General features: G+C 48.7%; 1 protein-coding gene across 3 annotated transcripts in view; it reads left to right on the forward strand.

The window, feature by feature from the left end:
• Positions 1 to 13,671, forward strand: part of LARGE1 (LARGE xylosyl- and glucuronyltransferase 1) — a 543,992-nt gene extending 530,321 nt beyond the window's left edge. For all 3 annotated transcript variants that reach the window (XM_080810745.1, XM_080810744.1, XM_080810743.1), the window contains exons 13-15: positions 2,908 to 3,054; positions 8,523 to 8,718; positions 11,784 to 13,671. In XM_080810745.1, coding sequence (XP_080666871.1) covers positions 2,908 to 3,054; positions 8,523 to 8,718; positions 11,784 to 11,981 — 541 coding nt within the window. In that variant the 3' untranslated portion in view covers positions 11,982 to 13,671. The remainder of the gene's footprint in view (positions 1 to 2,907; positions 3,055 to 8,522; positions 8,719 to 11,783) is intronic.
• Positions 13,672 to 14,230: the final 559 nt, after the last annotated feature.

Raw genomic sequence — 14,230 nt, forward strand, 5'->3', positions numbered from 1 at the left:
AGTCTGTGTTTTAGAGAGATTAAAGGGAATTTTAGAAGACACTCCAGGATCTGATGCTCTCTCTGCAGACAGAAATAAGACTTCCTTGGGCTGCGTTTTTTTAAGGCACACTGCTTGCTTGGTCTGCGTTCTGTGGGCCTTGCGAGATACCAGTCGGGGTGGTTTGGTTGCAAGCAACAGAGATCTGCGGTAGGCAGCTTCATTGAAATGAAACGGAGTCAAAGGAAAACAGACCAAAAAAAAAAAAAAAAAATTGAGTGGTATTTCTTACGGTACCAAAGTAGAATTTGGGAAACCGATACTTGAGACCGTAATTAACCCGGGCAGCTCTGGGCCCCTCTGCAGCCAAAGTTCAGAAGCCTCTAGAGTGCTGCCTGACATTAGCGCATGTCAACTCTTTGGTTTCCAGTTTCGGCATCTCTGTTCAGATTTCCAGGAGTGAGGAACTGATTTGCTTGGCTTGAGTTAAATGTCTACCCCTGAACATGGCCCTGGCCGTGTTCCCAGAGCTGTTTCTACATGCAGGGACCATGAGAAAAAGAATCATCTTTGAGCAGGGCAGTCTTGAGAAGTGGCTACTGTAACGTGATTATAATAGTGACAGAGACAGACACATGGGCACCCACAGACCTCTGTTGTGGGTGTGTGTACACTCTTTGCCCATCCCTTTGTGGTTCAGTGCCACTGGCCTCCCACACTTTTCCCAATTATCTTAACGTAATTAGCTGCAAATGCAGTCTTGGGCTTTCAGCATCCTGAGATGTTTGCGACAAGAATGTAAATACCAGGCAGGAAGGACTTGGGCTGTTTTGTTCATTCTGTGGCTTCAAGTGCCTAGCATGGGACCCGGCACATAGTAGGTGTGCTCGGGAATTGTTGAATGAATAACAGCCACCCATCCGTGCTGGGGTGCCTCTCTGCTCCCTCCTTCCTGGTGGCTGCAGGGGCTTTGCCCTCTGATGATTCCAAGGATATCCTCTAGAGCCCTGAGGCCCACCCCCGATACCCAGAACCAATAGATAAGGTATCCAGTTTTCCTGGAGGAAAGGCAGCGAGCCCCCGTTCTGCCTATATCTAATACAGGATTGAGTGAGAAGAGAATGGCCACGGGTGAGGGAATCTCGGGTGTTTGGAAACTGGTGAGGGAATCTCGGGTGTTTGGAAACTGGGAAGTCATTGTTCAGAGAGACAAAGCAGGAGAGGAATGCAGACCAAAGCAGGCTGACTCGGGCTACTCGTCCTCCAACTGGCTAAATATAGCTCACCCAGATTCTATCTTGGTGTCATCCTTTGAGTCTCCCCAGAAATAGTGACATCAGGGTCATACGTCATTTGGTGTATAGTTAACATAAGCCTAATTATAAACAATGAATTACAACTGCTATTCAGAGGATTCTAAAATGACCTTCTGGTCCGTCGCAGCCATGCCCTGTCCAGGGGGCACTGATGCCACCCCTTCCCCAAGGCAGACTTCTGAGACTTGTCCTTCCTCTGACCTCATCATTCATGGATACCAAACCCTGCTTCGTCCTTTTCACACTGCCGCTCTGTTCTTGGCCCACACTGGCCTCGGCTGACACAGTTTTCCTTCGTGGTAGCATGACTCCCCTTCATGGACTCGTCCCTGCTTACATACAAGTTCAGAGTGAAGTGGCTTTAGTAATATAATAGCGATAAGTCACATTGCTGTAGAAGGCTACGTCTTCCAGTATTTTGCAAAATGCTTTCCAGTGCCTTGATTACCCTAAGGAAGACTGCTTTCTCTACTTCGGAGATGATAAGCCAATGGCCCTCTCTGGCATGGAGACCCAAGAGTCGGTGGTCTGAGCAGAAAGCCAGAATGGAGTACCAAAGTCATGTCCAAAAGGGATCATTGGGAAATCAAGCCAGGAAATAAGGATCATGTTGTGGTCAAATAGTGACCACGTGTTGCTGCAAGCCAGCCATGTACCAGGTGTGCCAAGTGGTATTTGTATTTATGCTGCCTCATTCGGCCCCCACGACAGCTCCAGGAGGGGGATATCATGGCCCCATTTTGGGAAGGAGGAACCTGAGGTTGTGAGGAGCTAAATGACTTGCCCAGTACAGCAAGACTCATCAAGTGACGGAACCAGGATTCAAACCCCTTCTGTGTTCATTACAAGCCTCCTGCTCTGTGTCCCTCCCTGAGCCTTTCTCCCTTTCAAAATGATGCCCACAGAGCTGGGCAATAGCAGACAAATCTAGAAGGGCAGGAGCTGGATCTCAGAGGAGTAGAGCAGAAGGCCAGGTTCAAAGGTGGGAGTGAAGAAGCACATGGAGAATGCCCCCCCCTCACGTTGGGTGTGAGCTCTGTCGTGTTGGGTGCTGGCTGCATGGGGCAGGTCTGGTGACTTTAAAGGCTCAGGCTGAGGGATTCAGGGGGTTGGGAAGTCCAAGAAATGGGACCTAGAAATATCCAGGTTGGTGATCCAGTCATCATCTTGCTGTCCAACGCTCCCGTGTGGCCAGTGGTGCAGAAGAGTGGATAGCCAGCCCCATGGACCCTGCAGGCTGGACTCCAACCCCTGTGAGTCCCTGGAGGTCTGCCTTCTGTGCTTGGCTCTGACATCAACACTGCAAAAGTGAGGGAGGGTCTCCCAGCCCCTCCTATCTGGCCTGCCCTTGGTTCACTCTCCAGGGAGACTCTACTTTTTGGCTCAGAGGCAGGCTTTCTTCTCTGGATTCCTGAGTTACTACTCAGGAGTTACCACTCAGTTGGACAAGCTGCTTGGCCTCCTTGAGCCTCAGTTTCCCCATCTTTAAGCTGAGAGGTGGACTTGGACTTTCTGTCCTCCGCCCCCTCTACCCCCTCCCTGCCCTCACCTGGGAAAGGCCTCTCTGCCTGGCCTCACGGGGACCCTGTCTCTGCCTGCCCTCTCTTTTCAGGAAGTCTGTCATCCAGCTCGACCTTGCCAACACCAAGAAGGCGATGATCGTCCCTGCATTCGAGACACTGCGCTACCGGCTGTCTTTTCCCAAGTCGAAAGCGGAGTTGCTGTCGATGCTGGACATGGGCACTCTCTTCACATTCAGGTGAGTAGCCTCAGTGCCATCCCCTGGGGGCATCCAAAGCCTTCCCGTCCCCGGAAATCAGACACCAGAGCTGCTGGCCCAGAAGTTCGCTGCTACCTTAGACCATCTTAAGGCCAGAAAAAGTGCCATTGGTCCCCAACTACATCTTTGGAATATTCTTTCTTCCCACATGCCATGTGGCTTTGTTTCATACATGGGTGGGGGGCGTCCTGTATCCAGATGGAAGGACCAGATGTCAGATGGGACGTCATCTTACCCTTTCTGTACTTTACTCAGCATAGGTTCCCGATCCTGTCTCCTGTCTGATTCTGTCTTTGGTTTGCTTGCTCCTTCATTCACCTGGGAAGTGGGTTCGACCTGTTAGCACCATGGTCCCCTTTTCCTTTTTGCGGGGGAGTGGTCTATATTCCGCGGTCCTCAGGCCTAGGATGAATGCCTGTAGCTTCATCAGTTAATGGCATTAAGGTGACTCCAGGGCGGGACGCGGCAGATGAGGCAGCTGACTTTCCCATTGCCTGAGTGATAATTTTTAAACAAGCCCCTCATTTGCCTGATGTTCCAATCAGTCCTGTGGGAGCATTGCAGGGGAGCTACCCTGCCATCTGTCCAAAATGCCCAGGGAGCATGTATGACGGTGCAGGTGAGAATGGGTTCCAACTCCCGGGAACAGGCTGTGGCATTTAGTGCCCTTGCGGGATGTAGGGGCCCTTCCTGGTCCCTTAATGGAGTGGTCTGGAGAGAGAGCCAGTGCTCCCATCCGCTTCTGTTTTAAAGAGAAACCACCACTTTGAACAGGGAAAGAATGGCCACCACTGCCTTTGAGTAAAAAAAAATACATTACCAGGCAATCTGAATTTTATTGAAAAGGTGGTAATAATAACTTCGGTTTCCACACTACTATTAAGTTACTAGAAGTTTCTAGAAGGTTTTCTCAAACAAACTTTATTTTGGGAAAGTAACCTTACGAGATAGGTTACTTGTTCAACAGTTCAGAGATGATCTTTTTTCACATTTTAAGCAGATAAACTGAGGAGTAGAGGGGTCCTGCTGGAGCCAGGACTTGAACCCAGCCTTCCTCCTCTATCCAGAATTCTAGAAAGTGACCTGAGATGCTTTAATCACCTCTCCCAACCCAGACTTCTTTCTTCTTGGAAAGAAGACTTGTCATCCCCCTTTTACAGATAAAGAAACTGAGGCTCTGAGAAGCCAAATGACTTACCCAAGGTCACACCACCAGTACATAGCAGACCCTGCGTTCAGTCCAGGTCTGAGGAGCTGCAGAGCCCACGCTTTTAACCCAGAACCCATTGGACTGAGTCCTGAATGTTCTTACCAATTTGAGTTAGATGCAGGTGAAAAATGAGACTCTGAGACCAGATCTTCATCTGAGCCTCCCACAGATGCCATAGCCGGATGGCTCCACGCCAGGCAGATTTCTGGGGCCTCTTTCCTTCCATCTCCTTCCCCAGGTGATTTGAGAACTCATTTCAAGGCCATATCTGTGGGCAAGAGAGCTGGGGCTTGGCCTGCCGTTTCCAGGATTCCTGCTCTGGCCACAGCTCACAACGTACAAGGTCAAGTGCTAAATTACAGACCTTCCTTCCCTCCGAGAAATTGCTTTTGTCACCTTCCCTCCAAACGATGAGCTCTCATGTCTCCTCGCAGCTGAGACCCCCTCCCACTGCGGCTGGAATGGGAAATCATCCCCACCCCTGCTGGTCCTCTAGGTCCTCAGAGCGGGTTCCCTGGATGAGTAGTGTCAGCATGCCCTGGGAACGTAGAAGTCTCAAGTCTCAAGCCCTGTTCAAGATGTCCTGGACGAGAAACTCTGGGGGTGGGACCCAGTGATGGGTTAAATAGTAGTCTCCGAGGTGATTCTGAAATTCAGCGCAAGTCTGAGAACCACTGCTCAAAGCAGGGTGCCCCCAGATCTCTCCGGAGTGGCACCCCACATGCCGCATCCAGGAAACCGTTTTTGTCTCTGTTGTTTGAGGCTACCTGGTGTCAATGGTGTCAGAACAAGTGAGTCCCCGGGACTGATGGTGGGTTCCAGGGGGCGGAGTCAGGCAGCCGCATGCTCTCATGGCAGGTGAACTGTAACGTCACCCTGTTCTGTGCTGGCCAGCCATGTAGCATGCTTGTCCGTCTTCGGGCCAAGGTCATAGAAGCTGTACCCACCCCCCCACCCAGGGGGACAGGACTGACCCAGCTGCCCTTCCCCCTCTGTTCTTCCTCTGTCTCACACAAGGCCAAAGGTTTGCATTCTGAATAAGATGGCTGTTGATACATTGACATCACAGAGAGTAAGACCCCTGCAAACTGACATCATATCTAGGGCAAACGAGAGGGAGTAATGAGCATATCTTCCCTTTCGGAGGCATCACGGTATATCAGCTCCTGCTCTGGGTGCCTCATGTGAATTCATATCACGTCATAAATCCGTGATGTAGGCATGATTCTGTTTTACCAAGAGAAAGAAATGAACAATTATTGTTATTTATTAATAATTTTGCTTAGAGAAGGAAACAAAGGAACAGAGGAATTAGGTACATTTTCTACACCTGCTGAGAGACAGAATTCCAACCCAGACAGGTGGGCTCCAGAGCCATTGTTTTTAGCCGCCTTGTTAAAGTGCCTCTTAGGGAAGGAGCATTTATTGAGTGCCTCCTGTATGCCAACACTGTGCCAAGCTCTTTATAAACATTTCCTCTTTTCAGTTCCCCAGCCGTTCAACAAGATAGGTGTTCTTTTCCCCAGGGGACACAAGAGGGAAGTAAAGTCTAATTTAAATGCTCTGCTGACCCACTCCTCCGCTCCTAAGTGACAGGGGTTTGAACCCCGGCGCAGTGGCCCTGCTGTGCCGAGCTTGAGCCAGTCCTTGTGCCCGGCCCCTGGTGGTGCTAGGCCGGCTCTGCAAGTGTCAGGTGTCGGGACTGCTTGTCGGGCTAGTTCACGAACGGAAAATCAGCTCCTTCCCAGCCTGATTCTTGGCTTAATCCCGACTTCCTGCGGTATCCCTCCTTTCCACACTCTGTGCAGGTGGTGTTATTCAGCCTCTTACGTTCCTTCCAATCGTGGGACCGTGGTTTTGTGGCACTTGCTGAATCCGTGGAGCTGGGGATTCCAGTCCCTGCCCTCTGCCAGCCCGGCCGTGTCGCCCAGCAACAGTGTACTGAAGGGCCACAGGTTGGCCAGTGGGCAGTTCGCAAGGGTCCCGGGGAGGTCCAGCCTCGGGGGTGAGGGCGCAGAGTAAGCAAGTGGCCGTGTCCCCTACCAGAAGACTCCACCTGCCACACTGCCCACCGGCTCTCACTTAACCCTCATGTGCTTTAGAACCTCCCTGAGTGGAGTTGGGACCCTGAACTGTGAGCTCCTTTCTCCCTGAAGCTCCCTAAGTTGTTGGGGTCCCACCTTTCATATTACCTTTTTCTACAATGTTCTATTTCCCCACCCCCTTGCTCTTGGACCAGGTCTGCTGTTTCATGTGGCTCCCAGGCTCCTCCCACCTCTTTGTAGCTTCCGGAGGCCGATTCCTGCCCCTCTCCCTGCCCTCTGTCATAGGTACCCGTCAGGTTTTGAGATTACTTGTTCATTAATCTATTCAGCTTTGTGTCCAATCACTGACTCTCTGCTCTGGAGAGGCCAGAGAGCATGGGTGCCAGGGACACGGAGAGATCACCCAGCATAGTGATTCAGGGTCCTGGCCCTTGAGCGAGACTATCTGGGTTTGAATCCCAGCTCCAGCCTACTGTTTGTAACTTGATACTGAGTAGGTTTTAAGAATTTTAAGCTATAGGGGCAGGCGCCTGGGTGGCTCAGTGGGTTAAAGCCTCTGCCTTCAGCTCAGATCATGATCCCAGGGTCCTGGGATCGAGCCCCACATCCGGCTCTCTGCTCGGTGGGGAGCCTGCTTCCTCCTTTCTCTCTGCCTGCCTCTCTGCCTACTTGCGGTCTCTGTCTGTCAAATTAAAAAAAAAAAAAAAGAATTTTAAGCTATAGATACAGTATTTTACAATATAACCAGTATATGGTAAATGTTTCATAAATGTTAGCTTACTATGATTGTTGTTACATGTCTGTATTCATTTTCTCTTGCTACATAATGAACTGCCACAAATTTAGAAGCTTGGCACAATACAAGTATATTATCTCAAGGTCCCTGAGGGTCAGAGATCTGGGCACGGGATGACTGCATTTCCACTCAGGGCCTCACTGGGCTGAAATCAAGGTGGGGGCAAAGTTCCAGTTCTCCTCCAGAGCGTGCTGTGCTCCTGTAGGCTCCCTGACTTCCTTTCCTTGCACATGGAGGACTGTGGTCACCATTCCCTGATGGCTCCTTGCCACGTGGCCCCCACAGGCAGCTCACATGGGGCTCTTTGCTCTCTTCCAGATCTGAAAGTTCTCAGGATTCAGCCAGGGCCAGCCACTTCCCGCCCCCAATAATTCCCCTTTATTTAACCCAAGGTCAACTGATTAGTAACCTTAGTTACATCTACAAGGATCCCTTTTGCCAGATGATGTGACCTACCCATGGGAGTGGTGCAGCCACGGGTCTTGCCTCAAGGGGGAGAACGTGCTACAAGGGCTGGGTCACCGTTTTCTCTGGCACAGACTGACAGGCAGTTAGGTCCCTAGAGACGATACAGAGCCCTCCAGGAATTCACTTACCCTTTCATTGTGAGAGTTTCCTCGTTATGAAGGATGTAGATAATGGATGGGATTAGTTTCCCAGGACTGCCAAAACATTCTACTACAAACTGGGCAGCTCAGCACAATGGAAATGTATTCTCTCATAGGTGGGGAAGCCAGAAATCCAAAATCAAGGTGTTGGCAGGTTCATTCTTCCTCCAAAGGCTCTCAGGGAGAACCCTTCCTTGCCTCTCTCCAGCTTCTGGTGGAGGCTGACCGTCCTTGGCATTCCTTGGCTTGTGGGTACATCACTTCAATCTCTGCCTCCCCCTTCCCATGGCATCACATCCCGGTGTGTGTCTCAATATCCACATTTCCTCCTTTTTTTTTTTTTTAAGATCTTGTTTCTTTATTTGACAGACAGAGATCACAAGTAGGCGGGGTGGGGGGGGGGAGCAGACCCCCTGCTGAGCAGAGAGCCAGATGTGGGGCTCGATCCCAGGACCCCGGCACCATGACCCGAGCCGAAGGCAGAGGCTTTAACCCACTGAGCCTCCCAGGCACCCCCATTTCATTCTTCTTATAAAGACACCAGTGGTTGGATGAGAGCCCACCCTAATCCCCTATGAACTCATCTTGATACATTTGCAAAGACTCTCTTTCCAAATAGGTCACATCCATAAGTCCTAGGGGTTAGGACTTGAACCTATCTTTTGGGGAGACACAGTACAATCCACAATGACTATATCTGCATATACCTTTTCTTCCTCCCAACCCACAGAGTTGGGGAAGCTGAGTTTCCTTCCTTTCACCCAGTGGCTTTTCTCCGTGTGACCTAGGTACCACGTCTGGACAAAAGGCCACGCTCCCACAAACTTCGCCAAGTGGCGGACTGCCACCACGCCTTACCGTGTTGAGTGGGAGGCAGATTTCGAGCCGTACGTTGTCGTGAGAAGGGACTGCCCTGAGTATGACCGGAGGTTTGTGGGCTTTGGCTGGAACAAGGTGGCTCATATCATGGAACTGGACGCACAGGTGAGCTGATGGAATGTCGTGGAGCTGGCCCTACGGGGGAAGAAAGTGTAGACTTCAGGGCCGAAAGGGGACCTTGGAGGTCAGAGAACAGAGCCCTGAGAGGGAACAAGATGTAGTCAGGGACCAGAAGTGAGAACGTGGCAGTGCTAAGTCTCGCGACCACTGATTGCCAAATCATTCCTCTTTCTCTACTGTTGAGTGAGAGTTGGATTCCCGGCCAGGACCCAGGCAAGTGTGAGGGTCCTGTGACAAAACATCTCACTCCCTGTCCTCACCCAGTTCAATAGTGAGGACAAAAAGAATCATCACTTGATCATTTGACCTTTGAGCTGTATAACTGGCACAGAGTTTCTCTGAGTTCCATATAAGGGACACAAGAAGGCATGTCGCTGAGATGCAGCTCATTATCCTACCCTGTAACTAAAGTGATGATTTTCAGGCTGTATTTCATTGTGAAACACATTCATTCATTCAACTAATACCCATGAAACACCTACTTTAAAAGAAATCATCAGAATTCTAACAGGTTATGCCAGGTGTCTGCAAGCTTTCTCTGCAAAGGATCAGATAGTAGATTTGGGGGCTCCATGGGGCTGATAGGTCTCCTTTTTCAACTACTCAACTCTGCTACTGTAGTTCACCTACAGACAGTATCTACACCCTGTGTTCCAATAACTTTATTTATACAAACATGCAGCAAGCCGGACATGCTGTAGCTCATCAACCCCATTGTTAAATACAAAAAAGTAAGACAAGATACTCTGGTTACATTAGAAGAAGGATGCCTGGGCCTCTCAACCCCACCTTTGTTCTCTTTGTGTGCTGTTCTCTAACGCTCCTCCTCATGGAGCACAGTGTAAATATTTCTCAACAGAAGCACCTCAAATTCAAAAAAAAAAAAAGGTCAGATGCTCAGTGCTGGCTGCCCTAGGAATCACCTGGATTACTTTCCAACAGTTCCAATACGTTTGAGAGCAGTCCCAAGTGATATTTTTAAAAGATTTTATGTATTTATTTTTGAGAGAGAGAGCACAAGTTGGGGTGAAGGGCAGAAGGAGAAGTAGACTCCCCACTGAGCAAGATGCCCTATGCAGAACTCGAACCCAGGACCCTGGAATCATGACCTGAGCCAAAAGCAGACACTTAACTATCTGAGCCACCCAAGCACGCAGTCCCAAGTGATTTTAATAACCATCTAGAGTTGCAAACCACCAGTGTAAACAAAAGGTTGTAGAATAGTGTCCATTTTTAAGAACAGAAACATGACCTTTAATGTCCATTTTTTCAATAATACTTGGAGGGAGTACAGTGTTGCTCACAGACAGAAACGTTCAGTCTACCCCAGCTTCTGTTTGAAGGAAAAGAAACGTCATATTCTTGTGTCCAGCAGTGTGGTGTGGTGAACTGGTTCAAATAAAGGTAATTTTTCCAGCCCCAAGATGCAGGCTTTGTTTGTTTTATACAATTTTGACAGAACTCTTGCAAATTTCTTGATTATTTTTCTTTCTTTGCTGGTGGCACAGCCAAACATAACTTTACCCTTTCTAGTGATTTCCAGAAATAATGAGTACATACCTGACAGGTCATCCGGCCACACCTGTAGGGCTAGTGGGATTGGTCAGGTTCTTTGTCCCCAGAGGCAAGTCCCAAACAGCTCAGTTCTGGGGGCTCTTGCATTTTCTTCTTAGGGTTGTTCGTGTCCCTCCTCACCATCAAGGGTCCTTTCTTGCTGCGTCAGTGCCCCTCCACCTGGACCAGCTACCTTTCCCCAGTCTGATTTTCCCTTTCAGAGTTTCTTCTGATTTGCTTTGGGCTGGGGAACAAGATGACCAAAGCTTATCAGACCTTAGGTCCAAAATCAGAGAACATGGGGTCTGAATGAAGGTGTGCTGGATTCTCCTTGGAGTTCCGTGTCCTAAATTTGTGTCACCTATTTTGGCTATTGGGAGACATTTTATTTTTGGTCTGAGTTTCTATCTGTATTCTGCAAAGTGGAGGCTACTCTGTGATGCTGTGACTTACAATAAGGATGAGTAGGCAAGAGCTTTGTTCTTTTTTTTCCCCTTAAATTAGTTTTTATTTTGCTCAAGTATACCCATTAGTAATTCTTTTTTTTTTTTTTTAAGATGTTATTTATTTGTCAGAGAGAGAGAGCACAAGCAGGGGGAGCAGCAGGCAGAGGAGAAGCAGGCTCCCTGCCGAGCAAGGAGCCCAGTGTGGGACTCGATCCCAGGACCCTGGGATCATGACCTGAGCTGAAGGCAGACTCTCAACCGACTGAGCCACCCAGGCATCCCTAGTAATTCTTTTTTTTTTAAATTTCTTTTAAAAATATTTTTTAATTTAAATTCAATGAACATATAGTGTATTACTGGTTTCAGAGGTAGAGGCCAGGGATTCATCATTTTTATATAACACCCGGTTCTCATTACATCACATGCCCTCCTTGATGTCCATTCCCCAGTTTCCCCATCCCCCCACCCATCTCCCTTCCCTTCCAGCAACCCTCAGTTTGTTTCCTATGATTAAGAGTCTCTTACGGTTTGTTCTTAATGAGCTTTCATCCAGTGGGATCTTTTTTTTTCCCTTGATTCTTTTTTTGTCCCTTCTTGTGTACTAATCTGTTGAGGCTGTCAAATCTCATCAAGTCCTATGAGAAATCCCAGAAACAGACATCATTTCATTGAGCAAGAGCTTCTCTTATGGCTCGGGTCACTCTAGAGCAACCACATGGGCACCTGCTCTCATTTACCAAGACCCTTTCATGGGCCATGAGCTCTGCCCAGCACTGTCCATCCATGACTGGTCATCTTTCAAGGTAGGTATTATTATGTTTACTTTATAGATGAGAAAACTAAGGCATTGAGAAGCCCGGTAACTTGTCCAGAGCCATGCAAAGAGCCCTACACCGTCCCTCTCCAGCATGGCTCTGTCTCCATGATCCCCTCCCTGCTGATGTCATTCCCCTCTTCATTCATCCACTTGGTCATTTGGTCATGCAATTGGACATCTGTCATACCTTCCCGGGTGTCCTTGCAAGTGCTCATGCTGCTCTCGTCTTCTAGGAATATGAGTTCATCGTGCTGCCCAATGCCTACATGATCCACATGCCCCACGCCCCCAGCTTCGACATCACCAAGTTCCGGTCCAATAAGCAATACCGCATCTGTCTCAAAACCCTGAAGGAGGAGTTCCAGCAGGACATGTCTCGCCGCTACGGCTTTGCCGCCCTCAAATATCTCACGGCTGAGAACAACAGCTAGCACCAGGAAGCTCACCACTAGGGAGAGAGACCTATTCTGCAGGGGGAATACCACTCGCTGTTTGGGGCCCAGCCTTCAAACTCAAAATTGAGCAATGCTTTTTTGGTTTGTTTTTATTTGTCTCTTTGGCCCAACAAAGCTGCCCATACTACAGAGATCTGGGACAAGGATCCAGCCAGCGCCCCTCTGCTCCACAATCTGGCATTCCCAGAATGTGGAAGAACAGCTTGTTGACACAGTCTCTTCAAGAATGGGACACAGAGGAGTTAGAGGAGCAAAGGGGTTATCCGACCACAAAGCCACAAAACCAAGCAGGTCTTTAGGACGTTTTCATTGCTTTTTAAGAAAGGAAAGTCAGGGTGCTGGGGGTTAGCCATCCTGGGAAATAAAAGCAAAACTGTCTCTTCGTTCAGAGGAAACTTTCTTTTTTTGTCCTGCAATCTAGCCGCGTATCCAAGGTGGGAGGCAAACCAATGATCTGAACCAACCATTTGCAAAAACCCAATGGGGACATTATACTGAGTGGGACCTGGAGGTGGGGGGGGTCGGTTGGTTCTTTACCCTCAAGGACACTCTTGTTTTGCTTTGATTTGTTTTTGTTTGGGGGGGAGTTGTTTGTTTGTTTTTGGTCTGGGAATCCAAAATAGAAAACCTGATCTTTTAAGGCTCTGAAGGAGAAAAGGCTGCCTCATCCAGCATACCCCTGTCAGCAGTGGCCCTGCAAGGAGTACGAGAGTCTTCAGCCACTATTTAAAATGGGCAGCCTTCTTCAGGACTATCACTGAGGCCCCCATGACCTTGAATCCCCTGCTCTCCAGAATCCAGGGTCTAAGACGGAGACTGTGGAAATACGAAGACCGTCACATTTGCTATTGGCGGTGACTGGTTCATGGGGAAAGGGCTCAGAAAGGACTGTTCCAGCGCACATGGCAGGTACGGACCTCTCAGGCCTTTAGAACTGCAGTAGTTCACACGAGCCCAGTTCTGAAGATCCACGTGTCCATCTGGAGACCATCAGGAAGACTGGGTTCCTCTGTGTTCGTGCTGCTTCACTGCGGCTGGGACAAGGTCATGGCCTCGGGCTCCCTCTGGGACCTGTCCAGAGGGTAGGCAAGCACCTTTACCATTACACGGATTGAGGAGACACTGGACTTTTTACCCATTTTCTTGAATCTTCAATATTAATGTTGTGTTTACATTGATGAGAACAAGAGTCCACGCCCTACTCTCGGCTGGGCTGTTTGTATTGAGTTGCAATGTGACCAGCGAACGCTGCATTCAATAAACGAAAGTCCGGACTGTTTCTTCCCCGCGCCCTCCCGCTCTTGTAAGAAGCTGCCGAGACACATGCCAGTGTAGAGAGCAGGACCCGTAAATGGCAACCTTACACTTTCGCTTCTCCCATTTATTTTTCTCATCCCTTGAACCTTAACGTTGTTTTCTCCTCTTCTGAGGTTAGATCTCGCTTTACACTCTCACCCTGAAAGCACGTTCAGAGCCTCTGTCCAGCTTCTGTCTCAGCCTCGAAGCCAGATGTTTTATATCCCAGATACTAGCAAGGTAAATCCTGGTAATCACTAGCAAAGCAAGCGCCCAACCCGGTGTCCTGGTGGTTACATGACACCCCACAGCGCTCTGACTTCCGAGACCCTTCCATGTGTTATATGCTCAAGTGGAGAATTCACTTAGATTTATTAAAAAAAAAAAAAACTTAGGAAGACAATTACTTGGACTAATCTTCACACAGGTGCGGATGAGTTTCTGTGTGTGTCTATATGTATGCATGTATGCATATATATATATGTCCTATATATATTACATATACATATAGCATATATGTGGTGTGTACATCACAAAATTAATACACAAATACTGTATAAAGTAAAACATCAAGAAGTATTCACAGTATGTGTTAAAGTCCCCTTTCTCCATGGGTGTGTGAGAGCCTGCTCCCACCAGCTCGCAGGAACCTACCGTGTGCATCTCCTTCCTACTGTTGTGTTCTGTGCCTCACATTGTATGTTGAAATTGGCCACGATGGTAGTATTTATGCCATGGCCATCAGAAAACCACAAATCAGGGCACCCTAACCACCCCAAGAGCTGGTTGTTAAACATTTCCCAGTATACCAATGCCTTTTTCTCTTCCCTATGTACACACACACAGACACACTTTCACTCACTCCAAAATCATCTTTTCTAGAAAAAACCATTGTTAGATGTAACTTGTAATTAGTCCCTACCAACTAC

The sequence above is a fragment of the Martes martes genome, assembly GCF_963455335.1.
Source record: "Martes martes genome assembly, chromosome: 8".
NCBI lineage: Eukaryota > Metazoa > Chordata > Mammalia > Carnivora > Mustelidae > Martes > Martes martes.